Genomic DNA, 26415 nt, shown 5'->3' with positions numbered 1-26415 from the left:
CGTTAGTAGGCAACCGCTGGCAAATTTGTAGATGACTCCGGCAAAATTTTCTGTGGACTTTGACCAACGGGATATGTTGTTGGCTTTGATGAAATTTTTTATATTTAAAATTAGTGAACCTTGACTCTGCAGCGAGAAAACATGATTTAAGCTACATCCAATTCTTTTTTCTTCCAAATGACTAAGCAACGACTTTAATTGGCGGTATTTTAAGAGCGTATTATCTACTTTGATAAAATTGATCGCTGAATCTTTATAGAGACATTGAATCTCTTTGTTGCTATTAGTTTTAAAATAGTTCCAAAGTTTCAGTCTCATTTTTTCTGTCGCATCTTTTAATGAAATGATGCCATGACCTCCCATTGTTGATGCCAGAGAAAGTAGTTAACACATAGCCGCTGATTGGCGTATCTATCCCCTCCCTGACAGCGTTAACAATCAGATTATCTAGGTTCTCTGATATCCATGTCAGCGTAAAGTTGTAGCTGCGGAGTTCAAAGTTCAATTTTCTTAAAATTTGTAGTTTTTGCTGTGGGTCCACTTTCAACTTTGAAGTCGTTTCCAACAGTTGAACAAGTTTAGCTTGTATCAGAGTTTTTGCTTTGAGGTCGTTGCATTCGAAATCATACAGTTTACCAAGGTATGTAAACGCTTGGCCAATCTCTACGTTTTGCCACATCGTCGATAGTCAATCTTAGCAAAAATTGCTCATAAGTACTATCTTTCTTCCTCATTCCAAACGAATAATATTTATTGATTCTCATCTTCATCTCTGATCAATTGCACCGAACAATAATAATAATAACGTTTTTAAATATTGTAAAAATATTATTAATAATATGTAGTTATTTAAATAAATTAATTCGCGCTTCTTCTCGGCTGAGCGTTTATATATATATATATATATATATATATATATATAACTTACTATATAAATAAATAATCATTTATAATATATATATATATATATAAATAATATGCATCAGTATATATACAAATAAATCTTATAGCAAAAAATTTTTATCCGAAACACGCCAACCATTCATCGCCTCAATTAATTTTGAGAATGTATATATACGCAAATAACAGCACAACTCAGAGATTTCTACAATAATCTATTCAATCTCATGTACACATTGTACACTAACACACGCACACAAAGGCACGCATATATATATATATATATATATGATTTAAAAACCATCCCTTCCCTCTCTCTCTCTCTCTCTCTCTCTCTATATATATATATATATATATATATATATATGTGTGTGTGTGTGTGTGTGTGTGTGTGTGTGTGTGTGTGTGTGTACAAACCAAAATAAAATTAACTCAAAATGGCAAATACGACATGAGTAAAACTCAACTGGTAGTTACACATATTCATATTATTGTAGTTCAGCATTGGATTTTTTATTTGCAAGTGCAACTGCAATAGTTTATTTTTCATAAGATTAAAAAATATCGTGAATCAAGAAAATTAATTGATAAGAATGAAATTATCAGTTAAAGAGATACATTCCTACATTCTGGCAATACCTTTTACTTGCATATTTATAACAATTAGAATTGTAACTGAATGTATAACAAGTTCCAATACATTTTTAAAAATTAAAAAAAAACACGTGAACGTGTTTTTTGTCAATATCCTACCGTATTTAACAAACTTGCGAGACAAGTTTGTATATATTGTGCAATGGTTGAAGGCTTCTAATCTCGTGTTACTCTGATTGGATTCGACAGCAAAAAGAATTCCGCCTATCATACGCACGCAGTGTTTAAGATGTGCAGATTCACGCTTAGTATACGCAATGTGAATTTGTTATTGAGACTTCTGAGTAATGTATTAAGAAGTAAATACTATTACCTATTGTGAAAAGCAATTAAGCAAAGTTTTTATTTTATTTAAATAATTATAAATCATTGGTAGGAATGTAACTGTTGAAATAAAAAAAAGTCAAAACAATCGTTATTTTTACTTTCGTTTTTTATGACTGCTAAATCTACCAATTGCTGAAAGTTACAGATAAAAATAAAAACAATTCCTATTATTAAGAATATTCAAAAATAGTTTTGTTAAGTGATCTCCTTTGTCAAATAAAATTTAAAACGATTTAAAAATTTCACATAATTTTTTGCACAAAATAAAATTTTGTGTAAATTTAAAAATGTTTAAACCTATGTTGATTTTTATTAGCAACTATTGTATTCTAAGCGTATTCAACTATTGTATTTCAAATTTTTATTTTTTTTAAATCAATCTTAATGCACCAAAATTTAATTCATAAATATATTATTTAGTATGAATTATTTGATAAAACATTTTTTACACAATTTTTTTTTAATATCCTCAAAACCATTTTTATATATTTTATATGAATTTCTAAACACCAATTTGTGTGTTAATTTGAATTCATAAATTAAAAAAAGTTTATTTTGGAGGTGTAGCCCAAAAATGAGAGACTGTTGCTGCCCCATCTTTCTCAACAGTATACGAAAATTAATTTTAACAATTCATAATCTGCAATAATTTTTAATTTACTAGAAAAATATTGAATGAACTCACAGAAAATGTATGGTTACACCACTCGTGTACACCAGAAAATAAAAAAAATTAAACATCATAAAAAATACTTGTTAGATTAATATTAAAAACCATAACAAATGAATTTTTAAAATCCTTGAAATGTTCGTCAACAGGACGATACAGGGACGGCCATAGGAATCGAAGCGACTCCATAGAGAGGCACGGCCGTCAGCTGTCCTTCCTCATTTTCAGTGGACCGCAGTTCCTTTTGTTGATGTCCTGCATCTACATCAAATTGTTCATGGTAGTAATTAGTATGATTTGCATCAGTTTTTGTGACAGCCGTAAGTTGATTCACTCCAGATTGATCACGCCGTTTGCTGCTGTCGATGTTTACCGTTTTGTCGCAATTATTGCTGACGCTTGCAAGAAACAAATTTCCAACGTCTTTTGCAAAATTGTAATTATTGTTTTTAGAAATCATTTGTACTTTATTTTGTTTAAAATGTGAATTGGGAAGAAAATAACCTTCACTGACGTTAACATTTTGTTTTGTTGAGCCGTATATATTATTAGTAACACATTTAAATTTACTCTCCTGAATAATTTTTTCAAAATCCGCTTGGTCCAATGTTTTTCCAATTTTTTTTTCACAATCATACTGATTAAAAACTGATTTTATTTCAAAAAAGTGTCTTGTTTTTTCATCACAAGCGTTAGTTCCATTTTTATTATTACAACAGTAATTTATATTTTTAATCATGCTGCTCAAATTGTTATTGTCAACATTGTATTTGTTGTTAAGAATATTTGCAGAAGTATCTAAAATTTGTTGATTATTTTTTTCAGCTTTATTATCTTTGTGATTTTCAATCATATTTTCATCACCAAGCTTGTCATTGTCCTTTTTTTCAATGAATTTATTGTTAGAACTCGTGTTGTTGTTGCTGCTGCTGTTGGTGGTAGAGGTGGGATATTGACTTATTGTTACATTACTTAAAAGTGGAAAAGAAAATGTTAACGATTCACATGTACCCGATGAAACAAGCGATTCAATCAATGAAACTGTTGAAGTTTTACTGGAAGTTTCGAACAATTTAATTTTGGAGTCATTGTTTTGTGAAAATTTGGGAGTGTTGTAGTTGTTAGAGCATAGATCTTGAGACCAACAGTTGTTTTCCTCATCACTGGTTTCAACATCGTTTATTGGTGGTCTATTAAAAATTTCTGTTAATTCATAATTTTCATAAGCGGGGTCCGTTAGTCGAGTTATATGAGGAAATTGAAATGTTTCTTTTAAAGGGTTTGTGATGCCAAAACTAGAACTTTGTAAAAAAGAATTAGGAAAATACTCGTTTGCATTATTTTGTGAAAAATAATTGAAATTGTTGTCAGAGAAACTACTTTTTGTTTCGCTTGGTAATAATGTCGGTAATGTAGAATGCGATGTTAATCTTTTAGAAAAAGCCGGTTTATTTATAAATTTATCAAAAGGTGAAATGTTACAAAAAGGTGGTGTAGAGGAAGGCTGGCATGAGTAAGGCAGTTGGTGATATGGTGAATATTGTTGAAAACTGTTTGTATTATTATAAAGCTCAAAATTTTTATTAGAAATTTGTAAAGAAAAAGGTGAATGTCTAAATTTTTCTAGCTTATAAATTTCTCTATTATCTGAAACATTAAAATGTTGAAAGCTTTCATTCGAATTTTGTCTGTACGCGACAGTATCGTTAGTAATAGAATTGTTACCAACATTATTGCAGTAGAGTGGATGTAAAACGTTCATATTTGACTCATAAGCGTGTTTGAAAGCAGTATTTTCGGCTCTTAATGAAGGCGAAATTAAAAATGCCTTTGATGTGGATGGTACATCGTCTTTCATTTCTGAAAAAATTTAAAACCTAAAGTCACAACAACAAAAATTTAGTTAAACGCAGTTATATTGAAACAAAATTAAATTGAAATAAGTTATTTATATACCATCACTATCAAAATGAAGATGTTTATTACTGCTGAATGTTGATGTTGTCGTCATGGTCTTTAGTATCTTTGGCCTCCTCTTTCTGGTCTGTATTGCATCTTTACGCATTGTCATAGGTCGATTTATCTAATAATATTAATAAAATTAAATAAATATATATATATATAGAATTAAGACTGTCAGAAAAATTATTGATGAAAATCACAGCATTTAAGAAACTTGAAAATGATTTACGATCAACCGTTTGAAAAATCGAAAAGTTAAATTGGAAGTTAACAAATGCCGAACATATATATATTTAGATTTTCGTCAATATATATATATATATATATATATATATATATATATATATATAATATATATATATATATTATATAATAATATAATATAGAGTATTGCATGAATTTTACTAAATTGTTGGCTTAATCAATAATATATATATATATAATATATATATATTTATATAATAATATAATATAGAGTATTGCATGAATTTTACTAAATTGTTGGCTTAATCATTTTAAAGTTTGTCTTTTCAAATTTTCCTACTAGAATTTTCTGAAATGTTCAATTTATTGAAAATAAAATTATTATTCAAATTTGCCATGCAAGTTTATTAATAGTAAAACTGTATTTATCCAAATATATCTTGCTCATAGGCCTTATTTCGATTTTACACAAATTATCTTCCGTGCAGTTTTAGTTTATATAGCTAAAAAATTTTATTTTTAATAAACTTGCTGATGAACTTTGATAATAATTTTATTTTCAATAAATTTAACAATTTCCAAAAAATCTAGTTTGGCAGGCTAAAATTTGATCAAATCTCAAAAAGTACTACTTACTCCGTGCAGCTTGTGATAAAGACCACAAGCATTGCAAACTGTTTCCCCTAGCATGTTTCTCCGCCATAAAGTGCTGGCTGCACTCCCGCAATTGCTACACACACTTCCTTTTTTGCGGTTGGAACCACTGTTCTGTAAAAATAACATTATTTGGTTTGATTAAAGTAAATTTTTTTAAATGTTCAGCGTTCAGTTTATATAAATCCTATTATTGCTGGTAGCAATTCATTTTATGAAAAAATTTGTTGTACATTTTTTGCTTAAGTATAATTTTTGTAAAAAAGATTCTTGCTAAAGTAAACAAAAATATTTTATTATCGACAAACCTTTAAATTTTTCTTATTTGAAGATGTCGTTAATTTGTCCAAAGTTGATGAAGTTGCTTTGTTGATCACTTTTTGTTTGGATGCATGCTTTAAAACTCCCGAAGAAGTTGAATATAACTTTCGTTTGCTGCTACTACTGATTTCATTTGCACTGCTCTTTTTATTAATGTTGTTAATGTTATTTAGGCCAGTAGTCCCTTTACCAACTTTGTCATGCTGTCTAATGTTACATGTTTGACAGATGGGATATTCCGGCGATTTTAACGCAAAATCAACGTCATTATTTGATGATATTTTGTTAGTGTCATTGTTAATTTTATTGTTTGTACGGCTGTTTTTGTTATCTAGCATTTGAGCAGCTTTTGAAACATTTTCGTTGCTTTTGCTGTTTATAAATGATCTGCCACATTGAACGCACTGTTGACAGGAACGTGCTATGGAGGATGTCACTAAAGGCGATGATAAGGTGGATGACGTTGATGAATAAGTATGCGATATTAAGAACGACAACGGAATTGATAAAGATGATGAAGACAATGGCGATAAAAATGAGTTAGGTACTACCGAAGTAACTTTTTTGGGTAATGTTGATTTTGATGATAATAACAATAATGAGGACGATGATGGTGGTGATGAAGTTGTCGTTATTGACGATGACGATGGTGGGGATGATGGTAGCGCTGGTGGTGAAAATGGTGATAAAGAAGAGTGCAATAAATTTGTAAATGGTTTTAACTTTTGTGCTTCTGAAATTTGTTTCAAAAATTTATTGTTGGAATTATTCACAATGACAGCAGATGACACCGATGATGATGAAGTTAGTTTTGCCGACATTGGAGATGATGGCGTTGTCACTGTTGACGTAGACGATAATATAGACAATAATGTTGTTGATGGCAAAGATGGTGATTGCGATTTTAATGTTGGGAATGGTAACAACGATGGCGCCTGAAACGAGGTGCGAATATTATTGAATGTTGGTATGTCATGATTAAATGAAACATAAGCATTGACATCTTCTTTAAATGTGCTGTCATTTTTGTTGAAATTAGGACAATTATTGCTGCAGCAGATGTCGTTACAGATGTTGACTCCATTTTCATAAAATGGCTCTTGTATATCTGAGCAATTTTTTAATTCAATTAAAATGTTTAAAATTAATGACAAATAATTTAAATTTTTCAGCAAGTGAAATTAGTAAAACAATTTAACAAAATCAACTGTTCACGTTGTCATTGAGTTTTAATGACATTTTGCAAACAAAGAACATTCACTGTTAATTCCATAACTTTTAATAAATTGTGACGGGTCATTACCAGCGATGGATGGCCTACTCTACCATTTTTTGTTCTTTAAAGAGAAACAGAATATGTTACAGCATGCAAAATGACAATGGAAATAAAATAGAAAAAATAAAAAATTATGTGAAACAATAAAAATGAGTTACAAAAATAAAATAAAATAGTAAATTATTGAGTTACTAATTATCAATCTTTATATATGAAGAACATCTAAAATGAAAAACGCTTAAAATTCAAGAATTTTATGTTTGTTTCATTTACATCATTGTTATAATACGTAATGGAAAATTTTAAAATAATTTTTTTTTTTGTTTTAATGATGATAATGATGACACTCAATTAGTAATTTATAGTAAATGGCACAGCTTCATTGGCTGAGTGTTGATACTCAATCAATCAATCAATCAATCAATCAATCAATCAATCAATCAATCAATCAATCAATCAATCAATCAATCAATCAATCAATCAATCAATCAATCAATCAATCAATCAATCAATCAATCAATCAATCAATCAATCAATCAATCAATCAATCAATCAATCAATCAATCAATCAATCAATCAATCAATCAATCAATCAATCAATCAATCAATCAATCAATCTATCTATCGATCGATCGATCGATCAGTCAATCAATCCATCAATTAGCTAGTAAAGCACCATTTCGCGATTTTCAACGGCGCTCTTCAATGAATTTTGAAAACAGATGGGTTTTGAGATACGAGTTAAGAAGAAGTGAGAACAAAAAGACGATCGTTTAGGTTTAATTAATTTATCTGTGAAGTACTTAAAAAATAATTTAGATTGAGACTGGTACGCTAACGTGTACATTTTCAAAATTATTCTATATTTTATAAGTAGCCAGTGCAAGAGAACAAGGTGTGGAGATACACGAGAAAAGAAAGTGGCACGAGCAACTGGACGAGCAGCAGAGTTAAAAGTTTTACTTAAAGGATAGAGTGTAGAATTAGGAAAACCATAGTAGAACGAGTTAAAATAATTAATTCTAGATAAAACTAATGAGGAAACAAAAATGAGAAATGTTGAATCGTCAAGAAAAGGCAAAGGTTTTATTTTATTGATTTTATTGATAGTAAGAACTTTTAGCAACGCTATTAACCTGAGAGAAAAAGACTAGAATCAATGCTAGAATCAAAGATAAAGCCAAGACTACAAAATTTTGAAAAACATTAAACGTTTTATAATCAAGTAAGAAAATAGAAGGAATAGTAATAGAGTGTTTAGATATGTCAAAACATATTAATTCAAACTCAGAATAGTTTAAGATGTATAGTGTATCACCAAGCGATAATAGAAGAGAGACATAGAGATAAATTATGAAAAACACTGTTGAGATTAGAAAAAGGAATAGAATATGTATTATTTTGAAATAGATTGCTAATGTTGTATTATTTAATTTTTTACAGAGTTTTCAAGATTTCTTATTTTCCTAGTCATGTTTATCCTTTTGTTCTAACGACGTTTTGACAATGCCGTGCACTTTCATTTGAGGTTGTGGAGCAAAATTCAATTTACATATTTTAAACTGATTACATTTTGTACGGATTTGTTCAACTGAATTTCATCTCGTACGCCATTATCATAACTTAACAAATTTTTTAAATATACAAAATGATCAAATTTCATACTATACAAGGATTTAAAGAGTTTGAAAAATTAAATTCTTTTTGGCATGTAACCTTGTCAATTTTCTTTTTGAAAAAAAGCAAATAAAACTTTTGCAGAACATGATTATTAATAATTTCAAGAGACATATGTGTTATATTTTAACATGCAGCAGATCATGTCATCATTCTAATTTTCCGTCCAACCTGATATGTCAAAAACGACACATCACGGGTGCCTGCTATTTCCAATTCAAACTTTGAAAACAGTCAAAGATTTCACAGTTATTAATAATTTTCAAAAATACATAGCACAATAATATGATGAAATAAAAGCAAAATTTTTAGACTTTGTCTATAATGTTAACGTAAATTTTGTTTATAAATTAAGTCCTTTTCGTTTAGCTAAGTTTAACAAGAAACCTTTTTATTTAAGACAATATTTTTTGCAGCTGGACAACACTTTTTTTTGATGAATCGAAATAAGGCATCATCAAAAAATCTACAATGTATGCTTATAACGAAATTTAAAAAAAAAACAACTTCAGAAAGAATATTCACACATAAAAAAAAATCTAATTTACTTTTTGATTGTTTCATATGATTTTTTTCAGTTAACCCTCCATGTCTTTAAAAATTGTATTTCCAAAAATAATTGTAGAAAAACAAAAAAATTAAACGATATAAAACATTATCACTAACTTAGGCGCAATCATGAAATCAACTAAAATAAAGGATGGAAAAGATCGATAAAACATTTCAAAGGTCGAAGATCATAACACATCGAAGAGAAGTTTGCTGTTGAATAAAACTTATGTGGTAATAATCAAAGTGTCATAATTCGAATAAAATAATTGTTGTAGATAAACTAAAAACTTCACATCAGTGTAGTTTTTATTACAAAATGAAATTTTGGAACTTATTTGTGTGTGAACATAACTTAGGAACTTTGGAAACAAGAAAATAAAGAGAAACCACATTTAATATTTGGGCGGCGTGATGGCTTAAAGGTTAAAGGCGCCTGGTCTTGCTATTGCAATGACTGGGTTCAAATGCAAAGAGATCCCCGCCTATCATATGCAATGTGTATGATGCGTGGTTTCCACGCGTATTCATATACGCTGTGTGTGTTTGTCGTCGAAACCTCTGAAGCAAACGCAAAAGAGAGAGATTAACCTTTAACCTTTTAACCTTTAATATGTTATAACATTTCCTCGGTTTTCAGGATGGCTTATTAAGCCGTTTTTTAAACTATAAAAAGATATAAAATATTGTTGGAGAATGATTATTGTCGACCAAAACTTTTCAAATGCTCACAACATCGATGTCCAATGTTCAAATTTATTAATTCTGTTAAATCAGGAGAATTTTCATTTTATTTTATCAATTTTTTGCTTTTAATAATATTTGTTAGGTGTGTTTAATTGATTGCAAACCAATTTTAAAACATTTTATTATTGAAACATCAAAAGCAAATCTCAAACTCAAACTTTTGATTATACCGATTCACGGAAACGTTTAATAATAAATCACTTGTCAATTTTAAAACCAGAAAAGTTTGTTTCGGTAGAAAAATTGTGTATATACTGAAAATAAAAATGACTTTCCAGGACCTTTGATCGAATGCAGCTTTCTTTATGCTCGTGCATCATTTTAACACCCCTTGCGCACACTGAGGCATGCATGTTTGTTGTGCATTAACTGCCAACCATTAATAATAATCTATGATTAAAAAACATTATGAACAACAATAGCATAAAGCAAAAATAGCTCAAATTAAAACTAGCCATGATTTTTAAAATATTTTATTAAATATAACAAAATATTGTGAGTGGCACTCGTTCAGTAAGTTTTGTGTTGCAGTTACCAACTTTAAAACAATTTTTTTTAATTTGTTATATCTTGAATGAAAATGATGTAAACAAATTAAAATAATTGAAACATGCAGTGGCGGATCTGGGTTCAAGGTTGGGAGGCCGTAGTGAGCAGTTTTTTAATAAATGTCAGAAAAAGAACCGTTTTATGTGTAAAATCGATCAAAAATTGAAAGTTATAAGCAAAAAATAGACCGTCAGCCACACTTCAACAAATTTTGATTTCTCCGTAAAAAATTTGGGACCCGTGAAAATTTAAACCATTTCAAATTTTTGGCTTTCCCGTCAAAATTGTTAAGATACGCCACTGGAAACATGTTTTCTAATGAATATTAGCAGAACTTTAATAACTTGTTAGTAATAGTTATTGCGCCATTAATTTCAATCATATGAAAGCAGTCTGCATGTTGTGCAAGTAGGAGCAAGTGCATGTTGTCTTCCTTCAAGCGTACCCAATAAAACAATGTGCACTTTTATACAAAGCACAGAATTGTTCTGGATAATGTAAAAAAAATTATGGCTTTCTACCGTGTGATGTTTGCGCGATGTTTGTGCGATGTGCGTTTTGAAATTTTGGTTAACCTTGATAACAATGATTTTTAATAACCTATATCAAATAAATGCAATATATTTAGATTACTAAACTGAAATAAATAATTTGGTAGTGAATTTTGATTGCAATCTAACATTCCTAAGAATATTTACGGGAGTATAAATAAAAGCAATAGTTATTTAGTTTTAATTTTTCTTCAATTTACTTTTAATATTGTGAAAAATCGAAATAAGGCCTATCTGCATGATGAATTTGGAAAAGAATAGTTTTATTAAATTTTCATGATGAACCTGGATAATATTTATATTTAGAAAAATTGAAAAGACAAACTTTAAATTTATTACTGCCAACAATTCGGTAGATATGGTCTCCCTCCAGCATTTAATATATATATATATTATATGTTGGTAATAGACCATAATTTTTACAATATTCTATAATATGGCCTTATTTGCAGCATGAATTCGAAAAATAAGTTCATTTTGAATTTTAATAAACTAAACGTTCACCAAAAAACTTTAGTGAGAAAAATCGAAAAAATGAACTACAAACATATTAACGCCAAACATTCGGTAGAATTTATAGAATATTGTAAAATATATATATATATGTGTGTGTGTGTGTGTGTGTGGTGTGTGTGTGTGTGTGTGTTTGTTAGTGTGTGTAATATTTACAATTGTTTAGGTATGTTCATTTGAGATGTTTAAAAGATTTTAAGAAATACACGCTGAAATGGTCTTCATATTAGTTTATTAGTTATCTGTCATTATTTTAATTCGTCTTGTTGCTTTTCAGTAATCCTGAATGAAAACGCGCAATTTTGAAAATGAACATTTAACGATTGGCATAACTATTAAATTCCCACTTTTTAAAAATTTACAAACATGAGATCGCATATGGTTCGAAAAATATGTAAAAAATTATTTTATACAATCAACATTTATTGTTAACAATCCAGAACGTTGCATCAAAGAATGAGAAAACATGTTGCTACGAAAAAAGTGTGATAAATATCCAACTCGCATCATTTCAAGAACAAAAACAAAAAAAAAACGTTGGAATAATTTTATTTCTCTGTTAATCACTATAAGTAAGAATGCAATTAGAGCCAAGCGTAGATGTACATTGGAACTCAAACGCTTGTGTTTACAAACTGAGTAACAATTAATTGAATGAAGTTCGTCGTTCATGCCAACTGAGCGCAAATGTGAGCCAAACCCAGCAATAAATAAATTAATTTTAACGACTTAATTTAATAGTGCTACGAATCACTGAACTAAATTCTGAAATATTTTTTCATTTTAATAAACTACATTTCCTTTTTTTCTGAAAAATTTTAAAATTCGTGAGTGTTTGCGTGGTGTATTCTTGAGAGATTATTATCAGCATATATTAACAACAGATGTTTAGATGTTTACAACTACTCACATTCACAAACACATTCGCGATTCATTGAAAGAAATAAATTAAACCTAGTGCGATAACACGCGCAGACGAGCACATTAATTACTACATAAACTTCCTTAATTGTACATCAAATAATTTATATACTTCAAATAATATATCTGTTTACTTATTTACTATTTTATTCAATTATTTTACTTTTTAATGAAAGCTAAAACAATTAGGCAAATTTTTAAAAAAAATTATTTCGAAATCTATGTTAAGTAAAGCTGCTTTAATTTGTTTTTATTTTCTTTATTCATTGGTTGTTCCTGACTTTATTTGCATATTTTTATCTATTTATTTGTGCTACTGATTAATTTATCGTTGTTTATATTTTCATTAGTATTTTTATAATGTATTTAATTGTTTGAAAAACTTTTTACAATACTTCTATCGTAATGAACATTGAAAATAATGACATTGATTCAAAAGAATATTTGAAATTCATTCAAAAAAATCAAAATAAAAATCTCAAACATAATAGCTTCATCGGAGCACTAGCTCCAAAAACGAGCCATAATCCCACCATCAATCTATCTCATCATCTCAGCATCCCACATCCAATCACTTCCTGCATAGTTCTTCCTCCATTTGAACCTGGGTAACGGTGAACGTGCTTTTTAGCAGTCCTTCTCGCATCGCAAAACATGTTACTATTTATTTGCCTCTTCAAAATTGTGGCATTCCTATTTACTCATTATACTTAATGTTGAAACGAAGCTGTATTTTTCAACAAGTAATGGTTTAACATTAAGAATAATGCAATCAATTAGAAAAAATTTTAATGAGTTTGTATTGATACTTGCTGCTAAATAAAATTAAATAGCGTTAGTTAAATTTTGAAAAGTTTTTAAGACTAACTTTTGGAAACTGTTATTAATTTAATATTATAAATCAATTTTGAAAAAAAATGCACAGAACTCCATTTTCACGTTGCTAATAAATAAAAATGAATAAATTACAAAATTTGTGTTATTTAAACTTTGAAATCCCTTTTGAAACAATAAATAATAAAGTTATGAAACGTTAGAGAACTCCAGAGAACTCAACATCAAGTAACAAAATGTTAAAACTCACAACGCTAACAAGCAAAACAGCCTCAACAACAGTACTATTACTAAGAACAACAAGTATATACATACACGTACATATGCGTACGTACAGGCACACACTTACATACACACACGTACAGTACAAACACACAACACAACGCACAGAGCAAGGAACAGATGTCTCGTGTCCCAAATACAGATAAGGCGGTCATGAAAGTGTGAAGTAACATAATAACAAATAACAAACGAACTAAAGTCGGTGCAAAACACGTTCCTACACAGCAGCGCGTTTTAGACAAATTTTATTAAACATCTCATGTTAACGCTCGTTTCCTCTCCTAGTATTAATAATAAATTGTTTTAAAGACATTCATTCTTCCACACAACAAAAAATGTTATATTTATAAATCGCGTGATAACTGAATCATTTAAATGCTGTTTTGTGTTATCAGTAAAGTTGTATATATAATTTAACATTAAAATATATGTCTGTTTCGCAAAATTAAATAAATAAATAAACAACACGTTCACACACAAATACGCTTATATGCTAAAATGACACGAAATGAAACAAGTAAATAACTCTTGAGTAGAACGTGTATGTTGAGTGTATTTATTTAATTAAATTCCAAAAAAGATATAAAGTTGTTGCGCTTTTTCAAGTTCTCAATCGTACGTAATTTATTCATAGTTTATTTTCAAATATATCGACGTGATTGCTTCATTATCAAGCTAACTTTAAGTGAAATGTTTTTCTATATAAATGGTGTGAAAAATAGTGAATGAAATAAATTGAAATGGAATTAGGAATTAAATAAAGTAAATGGTATTTATTTATAATGGTATGTTAATTATTTGTTGTGCCTGTGAACGTTGGGGAAATTAGATTAAAGTGTTAACATGTGGTTAGATTGCAGTTGTTTGTACTTGGTTGATTGTTTGTTTGTTGTTGGTTGATTGTTTGTTTGTTGTTGGTTGATTGTTTGTTGTTGGTTGATTTCCCCGCAAATAAAGAGCTTTAAAAAATAGAGGATTCCTAAATGTGGTGTTCTGGAGACAAGAGTTTCTGGAGACCACCCGTGTGATTTTCTTGTTGTGTATCTATTTCGAGCGTAAAGAAGTCACGTCAGCCATTCCGATAAAGGTTTGTTTGCTTATGCAAGTATAAATTTTGTGTTGATATTGGTGGGCGAATTTTGTTTTTTGGAAAGCCTTTATTATTAGTTGTGATTGGATTTAATATTATAAATGTTTCGATCGGTAATAACAACGATGCTCAATATTTGTTTCTATATATACATATATATATATATATATATATATATATATATAGGCAATATATATATATATATATATATATATAAATTAATTTTCCAGTTATTTTTACTAATACTAATATTATGTTTCCATTTGACTCGTATGATCCTGTTGAACAGACTGAAATATTGTTATGGTTTAAATAAGATTGCGATAATGTGGTTGGAATCATTTCTTACTGGTCGGACTCAACAGACCTAACTCAGGTTTTCTCTCGGAACCAATAAAACTTACGCCAGGGGTGCCTCAGGGATCTGTTCTTGGACCGATTCTCTTTAATTTGTATGTTGCAGAGATACTGGAGTTACTGAATAAAGGTGGTTATTATTGCCATGGGTACGCAGATGACAAGCAGATATGTGTTTCATGTTTTCCAGATGAGATGCCTACCGTATTATAGAAACTGACAAAAACTATATCTGATGTCGGCTTGTGGTTGGGTCAAAGTAAGCTAAAGTTGAATCAGACTAAGTCTCAGTTCATGTTGGCTGGTACATGGCAACAAACGTCAGAGGTTAAACCTTCATCGAATAGCATCAGTATGACCGATATAAGTTTCAGTAAAACGGTCACCAATTTGAGAATTGTGATGGACTCTTGTATGACAATGGGCCCACAAGTCAATCTATTGGTTAAAAAATGTATGTTCCAACAACGTCAGTTTAAGTCAAGCCACAAAATCGGTAGATAGAGATACCATGGCACTATTAGTACATAATTTTGTCAACTCTAGATTGGATTATTGTAACAGTCTTCTATATGGTACAGCTGATAAACTGTTGTCAGATTGTTCAAAACCAGGCTGCTAGAATGGTATACCGCAAATTAAAATTTGATCTTGCATCACCAATTCTAAAGGAACAAAAAAATCATGTTCAAGTTGGGTTTAATGGTATTTAAAAGTTTGAATGGTCTGGCTTCAAAATATTTAGAAGATAAATGTATTAGAGTTTCATCTATGTCATCACATGGGCGCCTAAGGTCTGCTGATTCAAACACGCAGTATTTTAGAGATCGGAATCTGAAAACAGCAGATAGAGATTTTGCAGTTGCTGGGTGTGTTTTCTGGAACATCCTACCTATTGAATTACGTATATTTGGGTTAACCCAGTCTTGTAGTTGGCAACAACTACATGCCGGTCCCAAGTCCGGATAAATGGGGAGGGGTGAGAAAAGAAATAGCAAACTACCTCACTCTTTTGCTGAAATACCTTATGGATTAGTACAATCAACTAAGTTCAGATATGGTGCTGGAAAGTGAGACCCCTGGGCTGGAAGGCACCTATCATATTACCAGAGATGAACGTGAACGTTTTTCAAGTAGCGAAGGCATTTATGACGTGGACGAGACAAATCCATCAGGACTCCCGCCTGCTGATGTGGCTCCGAGCAAAAGGAAGCGTCTACGTTTTTCAACAACTATTCATAATATCAGCACATGGAATGTTTGCGGCATGAACATAGGCAAGCAAGAAATGCAACGACTTCATATCGACCTGGTAATCGAAGCTTCACTGGACTGGTAATGGATATTTCAAAAACGATGAATACACCGTCGTCTACTCTGGAAACGACACCATCAAACGCAATGGAGTGGCCTTCATCGCAACAAAAGCAGTCAGCAAAGCTGTATACTCTTTTAACATTGCTAGCGATCGAATTATATCCATACGCATCACTGGAAGCCCCCGCTCAATCACGGTTCTACAAGCATATGCACTAACAGTAGATGCACCAAAAAAAGACATTGAAGATTTCTATATCAAACTCCAAGAGACAATCGACCAGCTCGTGACATAATCTTTGTAATGGGAGATTTTAATGCGAAGGTCAGATCAGGTGAAGACTTGCCTGCCGTCGGCAAATTTAGTCTTGGTGAACGAAATGACGCAGGAGACCGCCTGATCCAATGTTGAAAATCGTCTCTCGATCATGAACACCTGGTTTGAACAGCCGATACAAAGGCTGCACACTTGGACAGCACCAAACGGTATATATCGAAACCAAATCGACTACATTCTATGTCAGCGCTGCTGGAAAAGCTCAATACTAGCAACGAAAACCTATCCAGGTGCTGACTGCGGCTCGGATCATCAGCTACTGGTTGCTAAAATCAAAATTCGTTTCAGCACCATTAAGAGACCTCAAACGTTACGCCGCTTTGACACAGACAACATCCCCGCACAATACGCAGTGGAAATAAAGAACAGATTTGAGGCTTCAGCGACTTCAATGAAAAGCCTGATAAAATGTGGGAGGAAATCAAATCGATCGTTGGAAAAACAGCAGAGAAAATCATCCCGATTAAGAAATCAATGAAAAGATCAAAGTGGCTGACGGACGAAGCAATCAAGATTGCCGAGCATCGTCGCATGGCCAAGGCAAAGGGAAACATCGAGGAATTCCGACTACTCAATGCGGCATTCCAAAAAAAGACCAGACAGGACAAAGAAGCATACTGGAACAACCAATGCAAAGAGTTGGAAAAGGCGAACCGACAAGGTCACACCCGAACTCTTTTTACCTATGTCAAGCAGGCCAGAAAATCTTTCACGGCATGCAAAGTGTCTACAGTTAAGGACAGTGATGGTACTATATTGCAAAAAGAGGGGCAAATCAATGGCGGGACTGTGCAGAGGAACTATACGCTGGCAATCCATCAATCCAACTGGTTGTTCGGCCACAACAGGTAGATCTGGAACCGGACATTCTGGGAGAAGAAGTCAGTTGGGCTCTAAAACAACTACCAAACAGGAAAGCCCCAGGCACGGATAATTTACCAGCAGAACTACTCAAGCCAATACCAATTAAAATCCTTACTAAATTGTGTCAGAAAATCTGGAGCACAAAATCATGGCCCAACGACAGGACAAGATCAGTTTTCGTCACGCTTCCTAAAAAAGGCGATCTATAGGAATGTTCCAACTATCGAACTATCGCGCTCATTTCCCATGCCAGCAAAATCCTGCTAAAGATTCTACAAAACCGCATTGTGGCAATCATGGAACGGGAACTACCAGATGTTCAGGCTGGCTTTTGCAAAGGACGAGGCACGAAGGATCAAATTGTGAACTTACGCTGGATCATGGAGAAGGCTGGAAAATACTAGAAGGACGTCTATATGTATTTCATTGACTACACCAAGGCGTTCGACTGTGTGGACCATGACAAACTCTGGACGTGTTTGAAACAAATGGGCGTACCAGAGCACATTGAACAATTGATACAAACACTGTACTCCAACCAGGAAGCAACTGTCAGAACATCGTGTGGTAACACCGATTGGTTCAAAATCGGTAAAGGCGTCAGGCAGGGATGTATTTTATCCCCAGCTCTGTTTAACCTGTATGCCGAAACCATCATGCGACGATGCAATCTGGACGAAATCACAATCGGAGTCCAACTTGGAGGTAGGACTATCAACAACCTGCGATATGCGGATGACACAACTATACTTGCAGAAAGTGAGAAAGACCTGGAATACTTGATCCAACGAGTTCAAGAGGAAAGTAAACGCATGGGACTGTACCTCAACATCAAGAAAACGAAAGTAATGACAACGGCATGCAATGATGCAGTAAACATCAAGATCAACAATGAACAGATCGAGACAATACAAGATTTCATTTTCCTGGGAGCCAAAATTGACCGAAACGGCGAATCTGAACCAGAGATCAAAAGGCGGATTGCACTTGGCCGGGCTGCAATGCAAGGAATAGATAAAGTTCGGAGGAGCAAGGATGTGAGCATTGCAACAAAAACGAGACTTGTCAACGCCATTGTCTTTCCCATAGCAATTTATGGATGTGAAAACTGGACAATCAAGAAAGCGGAAAGAAGAAAGATCGACGTTTTAGAACTTTGGTGTTGGAGAAGACTACTGCGTATTCCCTGGACATTGCGGGCAACAAATAAGACGGTCTTAGACCGTATCAAGCCAAAAATGTCTCTTGAGGGCAAAATCGTCAAACAACAACTCTTCTTTTTCGGCCATGTTATGCGCGCAAATTTGCTGGAAACTTCAATGATGCTAGGTAAAGTGAGTGAGACAAGAAGAAAAGGACGGCAAAGAATACGTTGGCTTAATACGATCACATCGGCCACCAAAATGACGATCTCAGAACTTAAAATAATCGAGAGGACAGGAACGCATGGAGAGGACAGATCCATAAAGTGGCCGAAAGTCGACTTCGACTAAATGGCTAATCCTCATCATATTTGGGTTATCATTAGCTGAGTTTAGAAAACGTCTAAAGACATACCTATTTGGTAACTCCTAATGATCTCCACCAATGATGGCTTTGCTTTCAATAAGCTTTATACGAGGAGAGCGCTGATGAGAAGCAATTATCATTTGCGCTCTATAAATACAAAATTTGATTTGTATTTATTTTAAAATATCACTGCGTTTTTTAATATTTCGTACTGTATTTTTATCATTGTTTTTTTAGCATAGTTAATATATTTATTTAATTGATTGAGCTCTTATACAAAATTTATATTTAATTTATGCATTTTTTGAACAGCGTTTCCTTTTACTTGGGTCCGTTGTTTATGCGACAGAGTATTTAAGTGATATGAGAAACATTTCAAGATTGATCACCTTTTGTTACGTGAGATGTAAATTTGTACACATTGCATTGCCTTGTGTTTTATAACTTTTTATGTCTGATAAAATTAGCGTAGTACAGAAATAAAACTTATTTTTGTAAAGCTGCATTAAATGAAATATTGCAGAAGTGAAAAATTGTAGATTGTTGAGATTCTTTGCTAACGATAGACTTATTCCAAATAATAAGAAAAGCTGCGAAATTTTCATTACTGATTTTGGTGGACATCAGGAGAATAAAAAACGCAAACAATAGATTAAAATTTGTAGTGCTCTCTTTTACTGCAAAGAAAGATGACTTTTTTATATTTTAAAAATAACTTTGAAAAAAGTTATTTTTAATATTATCTTTAAACTTCAAAACAGTTATTTATTTTAAGGTTTTGTATTTAACATTTTAATTTTTAAATTACAAAAATTCAATTTACGTTTGAAATTATATTTACAACGATTATCTTAAACTTCATTGTTCGCAAAAATAGTGCCCAATCTCATGCTCGAATTTATGAAGTTATGAATTAATGAATATGAAAATAATCATTTTACACTTTGATCTCCCAAATCACTTTTTAGACAGGATTAATAAGCTTTTATGCTACAAAAAAATGTTTGCCAAATTTAATTTCAATCGGACGTTTGGTTTTGGAGATCTCGTGAACGGTTAGTGATTGAATTGGGTGATAAATGGCTTAAATTAAAAGATTTAAAGAAAAATAACTAGCTATATCTTATAATGTAGGGTTGTTTGTAGGATGAAGTAAACGATCTTTCTATTGTAAATGAACCTAGTTGGAAATGTGATACTCGTCAAAATGGCTCACAGCTTATTTCTAGCTTGTGTGCAATCTCGTTTGCATGTTTGCATAATCAAATTTAAGCTAAAGGTGCCTACAACTCATGTCACTCAATTAGATGCAGTACTTAGTGATAAATATCAATCTATTTGTTAATGGTTACCAGAGTATTCTTCCTACTTTTTATGCACGCGTGATAGTAATCGTTTGTTGTTCTATCAATATTTATTGATTTTTCGTTATTTTTTGATTGTTCGTTATTTGTTAATTGTTTAATTTTTTCTTTTTTATTTTACCGCATTGCAGTCCCCGGATGGTGCTGGGGTGTGCCCTGCTGGAATGGGGTTTTATTCTTATGTGGTTATTTTGTTTTGATTAAATCGAATTATATAAATTTATGTATTTTAAAAATTCTATTAGTTTAGTTACGTCTTCGCGTGTCTTAAAATTTTGTGAAAAATATTTGTCAATTAGATTGTCATCAAATGAGGTTTTGCAAGCTATTATGTGTTGAATTGATAACTTATATTTGCAATATTGGCATATAGGTTGGGCCATCCCATAATATAGGTGTCCATGAGCTAACTTTGTGTGTCCCATCATTATTCTATTTATCTTTGAGTGCTATTTGTTTTGAATCTTTTTTGATCAATTAATGGCATGATCTGCCTTAAGTATTGATTGCCATTAATTCATCGCTAACTTACCAGCATATAGGTTGCGCTTACAAATCAATAACATGCGTACCGCTTATTTTGAACGAAGAAGCAACATTTTTTAGTTTAACGTATTTTATGGAAGGGTTTTCACCTTTTAATTTATTGATTTGATATTTATTTGTATATAAGATATTTATTAAGATACAGCTGAGATATTTATTTTTAATTTCATCTTGGGCAAAAAGTTAACTTTAGTTTCAGAATCCATTTCTATCTTACATAATATGAACTTTCACTACATATTTTATTAATTTTTAATGTGCAAACATTCATCAATTTTGAATTATTAGAACAAAACTTTAAATTAATAAAAAAGAATTTTTTAAAAATTGCAGCTTGATGTTGTTTGTGTGAATTCTCAGTTTAGTTATTCAAGTATGGAGCCCTGAATTTACTGATGGTCTTGAAAGGCAACTCACGTTCGAACACACATCATTGCTGTTGAATAACCAAAACAACGAATTTATTTCATTATAAAAAATATAAATTGGGCTTATCGTATGTTATCGTGAAATATGTCGTCTTCAGTTAGGTTGTGCTAGCTTAATGGTGCAAGATGTTGCTGTTTGTGTTGTGCAGAATTGCTTCACTACTGATGGCTTACATGTCGGAACATTTTGAAATTTGTACCTGAAAATATTACAAAGATGTAATCGAAACATTTATAAAATATCTTCTAATAAACGCCGACTAAAATTTTTATAACTCATTATTTTGTTATTTAAAGGAAGAATTAATTATTTAAAAAGTTAAATAACGAAAATAACGATAACAATAGCATTAAATAAATAAATATACGAACAACAACAACACAACTACTCCTACTAATACTACAAATTACTACTACTACTACTACTACCACTACTACTACCACTGCTACTACTGCTACTACTACTTCTACTACTTCTACTACAACATAACAACAATAACAACAGCACAACAACTACAACAGCAGTAACAGAAACACAAGAAGTCATAACATCCTTCAACGAATCCATCCATCATATGCAGACATCTCATGTTAATTCATCAAACACCAACAGATATAAATATGTAATTTTGCGAGTTTATTCATTCATAAAGTTAATGTGAAAACAGCGCGCACGCATTGAAGTATGCATGCAGGTCATAAAAATATTATAGGCAACAAACATTTATAAACAGACGAACCAAACAAATTTAATTTAATGATATTTGTAAATTATAAATATATTATTTCTTAAAACCGCACATACACACTCAACACACAAAACACACAACATTTTAAATGAATCATGCATAATATATAAAATATGAAAACATATATAAAATATGGAAAGAAAACATAAATCGCATATGCAATGCAGAATGATAAGATGAATTCTGTAAATAAGCCACTATTCATACGCAAACAATTATACATATATGTTTATGTGCATCACACACACGCGCACACACACATACACACACACACACATATATATATATATGATTTATTTAAAAAATGAATTGATTGATGGATGGGCATGTACAAAATCTGAATTAAAGTGTAATTGAAAGGTCATGTTGCTTATTATTTACATTCCAACTTGTCAATTCACTAGAAGTAACCAAAAATTTCAATCAAAAATATATAACTCCGTGCCTTTTATAGCAATTTTTATAATAAACTGAAAAGTAATTTAAAAGAAATAAATGATAGTACAAATAATGTAAATGTTCACCAACAACTGAATGGTAAACAACTGAATGTTAAACAACTGAATGTTAAACAATGAATGCTAAACAACTGAATGTTTAACTATTGAATTTTGAAAATTATGACAGTGTTCAGTAGTTAACAAAACTTGACAAAGAAACACATCTATATCGCGCTAATTCTTATCGCTATTAATTTTATATAATTATATAAACGCTGCGCATTTTGGCAAAAGTAGACTAAGGGAAAAATTTTGCCTCTAAAATATTTTCAAATATGTCCCATTTTAAAACAGCTTGCACTTATTTACTAAATATACACCGCTAACAATGTCGTGAAGTTCTACTACCGCTTATAATTTCATTCACATTTTTTAATTCTGCTTCATTGATTGGTTGGTTTACTTCAAATTTCTTATAAATTTGTAACTGTAAAAAAACAATCGTTAACTGAATTATTAAATTTTTAGTTAAATTTAGTTCAAAAACTCTACCGTGAAAATGTTTATCTGATTATTATTATGGAAAATTCAACATTCATTTTCGTCCTAAGCTTTTTATACATTCTTCAGGAAATACAAAATTTTGGATATTGGTAGTAGCAGCATTAATTTTTCAATATAAGTAGTTATAATAAGCCATCAATTTTAAAAAACATCTTCTTCATCTTTTTAATTTATGTACGAAAGTATCACCGTTCGTTAACACGTGAAACCACCTTTTTTATAATGAAGGGATGACACTAGAAAAAGTTCAACGAAAAACTGAGCATTACAGTGGCTAAATTTAATCAATAACATAATGCGGTCTCCTTATTTATCGACATTCTAAATTTGAAACAAAATACATTTAGCGTAACATGTTTATACTAGAAAAAAAAACAGCAATTACAGGATAGTTCAGTATAAACTGTACAAAAGGAATAAAATCCTTTTTAATAAGACATGTGGATAGGAGCTGGAAAGACATATTTTCAAAAACGCTGATTGTTGTTCAATAAATTTAAATATTTAAATATTACCGAAAAATTTGAATAAAAACGAAATTAATTTTTTAGGCAGGCAATTCGCGCACTGATAACATGATCATAAACATATCCACAAAAAGTTGATGCAAGTTAAATTTTTGGACGCAGCGGCGTATGATGGACAAGAAAAATGTTGATAGCTGTAATGTTGTATAAGAAACATGCTTGCCTACTGTTTAAAATATATAAATATTTTGTTAATGAGGCTAACATTAATTTATAATTTTTATTCATAATAATTGATTCACAAAACATTTTTCAAGTGTGAGTTGAATTTTGATGCAATTATTAACATTAGTGAAGAATATTTTGATAGATAAGATTAAATAATGCATTCATCCAAAGAACATACCTATTGACGGGTAAGCACTTTCTTTGAAGAAAGTTGCATCAAACGAATTCGAATTATGATTAGGAATAAAATAATTATTTTGGAAATTAGAAAAGTGAAGATGGGACGCGGACTTCGTAACATGTTGTTCATTCTGAGGGATGTAACTATTGAAAGGTGGCGTAAAATCGTGCATGATGTTTCCATTGCAATTTTTTGAGTAAGTGTTATTATTGTAGTTGATCTCGTTGTTGTTGCTGCTCTTGATGTTATTAATATTTTGCATTTGGTTGTTGCAGATGTTGATATTACCAACACGGACAACGGCATCGTTTGAGTTAGCGTTTTTGCATAAGCCATCATTTGATCTCGACAAAATATTAACATTGTTATTGTAATGAACAGTATCGTTTGTTATATTGATGTTAAGATCGTTTGTGTTATTAATCGCCGAAATATTTTTATCCGTGTAAGCAAAATCGTTAGAACGAGATTGGTTGTGTTGAAAAGTTAAGTGTGTTGGAACGTTGTAACTTGTAGCTAGCCTCTGTTGACAGCAGGCATTTGATACTTGAACATGATTTTCGTAGAGTTTGTTAACGTTGGGCATTTCATATGAATGAAGAAATGAAGTTTTTTTGAATGTCGTCTCCGTCTGATTATCAGAGAGCTCGTAGAAAGAATTTTTCATTGTGTAACTGTCACAACACTTTTGCCAAATAAATTACCAAATATTTTTTATCACCTTTTTGCTGTTCATGTTATTTTGATTAAAATCAATAAAATTATCATAAATCTCACACTAAGCTTTAAAATTTGAAAAACTTCCAGTGTTTTAGTTGAACCTCATTTAATATAACAACATCAATATAGGTTAAATTAAATAGACAAATTAATACACACATATGTGTATATTGTTATATATATATATATATATATATATATAATGCAGTATTGTATGAATACTACCGAATATTGAAAATAGAATTATTATCCAAGTTCATCATGAAAATTTAATATAACTGTTGTTATCCAAATTCATCATGCCTCGTCAGGCCTTATTTCAATTTTTCACAAATTATCTTCAGTTCAGGTTAGGTAATGTGTTGGTAATAATATAATCATTCTTTTTGTATGTTTATTTAGAGTTAATTAGTATCTATTAGAACAGTTTTTGCAATTTTTAGATGTATTGTGTTGGTGCTTTGATAACTTGTTTTGTATTGCGACCCTCAGTTGAGGATGAATCAACTGTGGGTCGCAATACGGAACTGAAAATAATTACTAATCTACAATAGTGAAGCCGCCGTAAAACCAAAATACGAATCTGTTGACGCGGACAGTCGTCAATAGGGCATTTAAATTCATATATTACATGATTATGCTTCAAAGTAGAATCGTCTTTAGGAAAGCAGTTATTCGTTAAGACCATTTGTGATATACTGAGTCATATTTTATTAGTGTCATTGATTGGTGTAAAGTTTCTTTTTATGATTTGTTTGACGACGGCTTGGTCTATATGTGCATCTGACATATGAAAGCTGTTATATAGAGTTATGTCGTTGTCATTGTTTTTTTTAAATATATTGCTATTTTGATGTAGTCTTTATTTATTGGATGATGTTTCCAATGGATAATGTTTTGTAACAATTGCTAACTATTACATTAGTAATTCTTTCCGGTTCCGTAATGCGATCCTCAGTTGAGGATGAATGCACGTGTTCACATAGGATATTATTGTACTTATTTTGAATCGTTCCATGCATTCGCTTAGCCCAATTAAACAAATACATTTATTTGTTGCTTTGAGGTATGCTTGATATCAACAAACCACAAACTAACATCCAACATAAAATTACCAACTCGACGCTTTAATACCAACTTCACTAACAATGAAAAACTAAGAAATGACAAGAACAAAGATTAAGAACACAACACTAAGTAACTCACTTTGCTAAAGAATTAACTTTGCTTTGCTTAAAGAAACTATATAAAACAAATCTGCACTGATGATGATTTATGGAAAATGGAAATATGGCCTTACCTGCTTGATGAATTTGGATAACGACACTTTGATTAAATTTTCATGATGAACTTGGATAATAATTCTATTTTCAATAAATTGAATAATTTCCGGAAAATTCTAGTACACACACACACACACACACACACATATATATATATATATATATATATACACACACACATATATATATATATATATATATATATAGTGTTTCATTATGAAATTAATGTTTACTGCAGATAGCGCTTTTGAGAATCTTAACTTTATATTAGCGTTTTATAAATTTAATAATATATTTATATTTATATATTAACAACATTTACAATTTTTAACATTAAAAAATACTTGATAAAATTGAAATTTTCAATTGTGAATTTTTTA

The 26415-nt window shown here is 30.9% G+C and overlaps 4 protein-coding genes across 4 annotated transcripts; 1 reads left to right on the top strand and 3 right to left on the bottom strand.

Annotated features, from left to right (window-relative positions):
- Positions 1-2693: 2693 nt before the first annotated feature.
- Positions 2694-4409, bottom strand: HELRODRAFT_176183 (hypothetical protein; the record flags this gene model as incomplete). The annotated part of the gene is made up of 2 exons (XM_009023501.1): positions 2694-4055; positions 4281-4409. 2 exons carry the CDS (start codon positions 4407-4409, stop codon positions 2694-2696), a joined length of 1491 nt encoding a protein of 496 aa, XP_009021749.1.
- Positions 4410-4580: 171 nt separating this feature from the next.
- Positions 4581-5470, bottom strand: HELRODRAFT_128502 (hypothetical protein; the record flags this gene model as incomplete). The annotated part of the gene is made up of 2 exons (XM_009023500.1): positions 4581-4634; positions 5354-5470. Coding segments are annotated over 2 exons (171 nt in total), but the record flags the coding sequence as incomplete, so codon positions are not given.
- A 10625-nt stretch (positions 5471-16095) lies between these two features.
- Positions 16096-16574, top strand: HELRODRAFT_176182 (hypothetical protein; the record flags this gene model as incomplete). The annotated part of the gene is made up of 2 exons (XM_009023499.1): positions 16096-16350; positions 16467-16574. 2 exons carry the CDS (start codon positions 16096-16098, stop codon positions 16572-16574), a joined length of 363 nt encoding a protein of 120 aa, XP_009021747.1.
- A 7438-nt stretch (positions 16575-24012) lies between these two features.
- Positions 24013-24699, bottom strand: HELRODRAFT_176181 (hypothetical protein; the record flags this gene model as incomplete). Its single annotated transcript, XM_009023498.1, has 1 exon — positions 24013-24699. One exon carries the CDS (start codon positions 24697-24699, stop codon positions 24013-24015), a length of 687 nt encoding a protein of 228 aa, XP_009021746.1.
- Between the last annotated feature and the right edge of the window lie 1716 nt (positions 24700-26415).

The sequence above is a fragment of the Helobdella robusta genome (genome assembly GCF_000326865.2).
Source record: "Helobdella robusta unplaced genomic scaffold HELROscaffold_36, whole genome shotgun sequence".
Lineage (NCBI taxonomy): Eukaryota > Metazoa > Annelida > Clitellata > Rhynchobdellida > Glossiphoniidae > Helobdella > Helobdella robusta.
The sequence above is the reverse complement of the archived record's forward strand: the minus strand, read 5'-3'. Positions and strand labels throughout refer to the sequence as shown.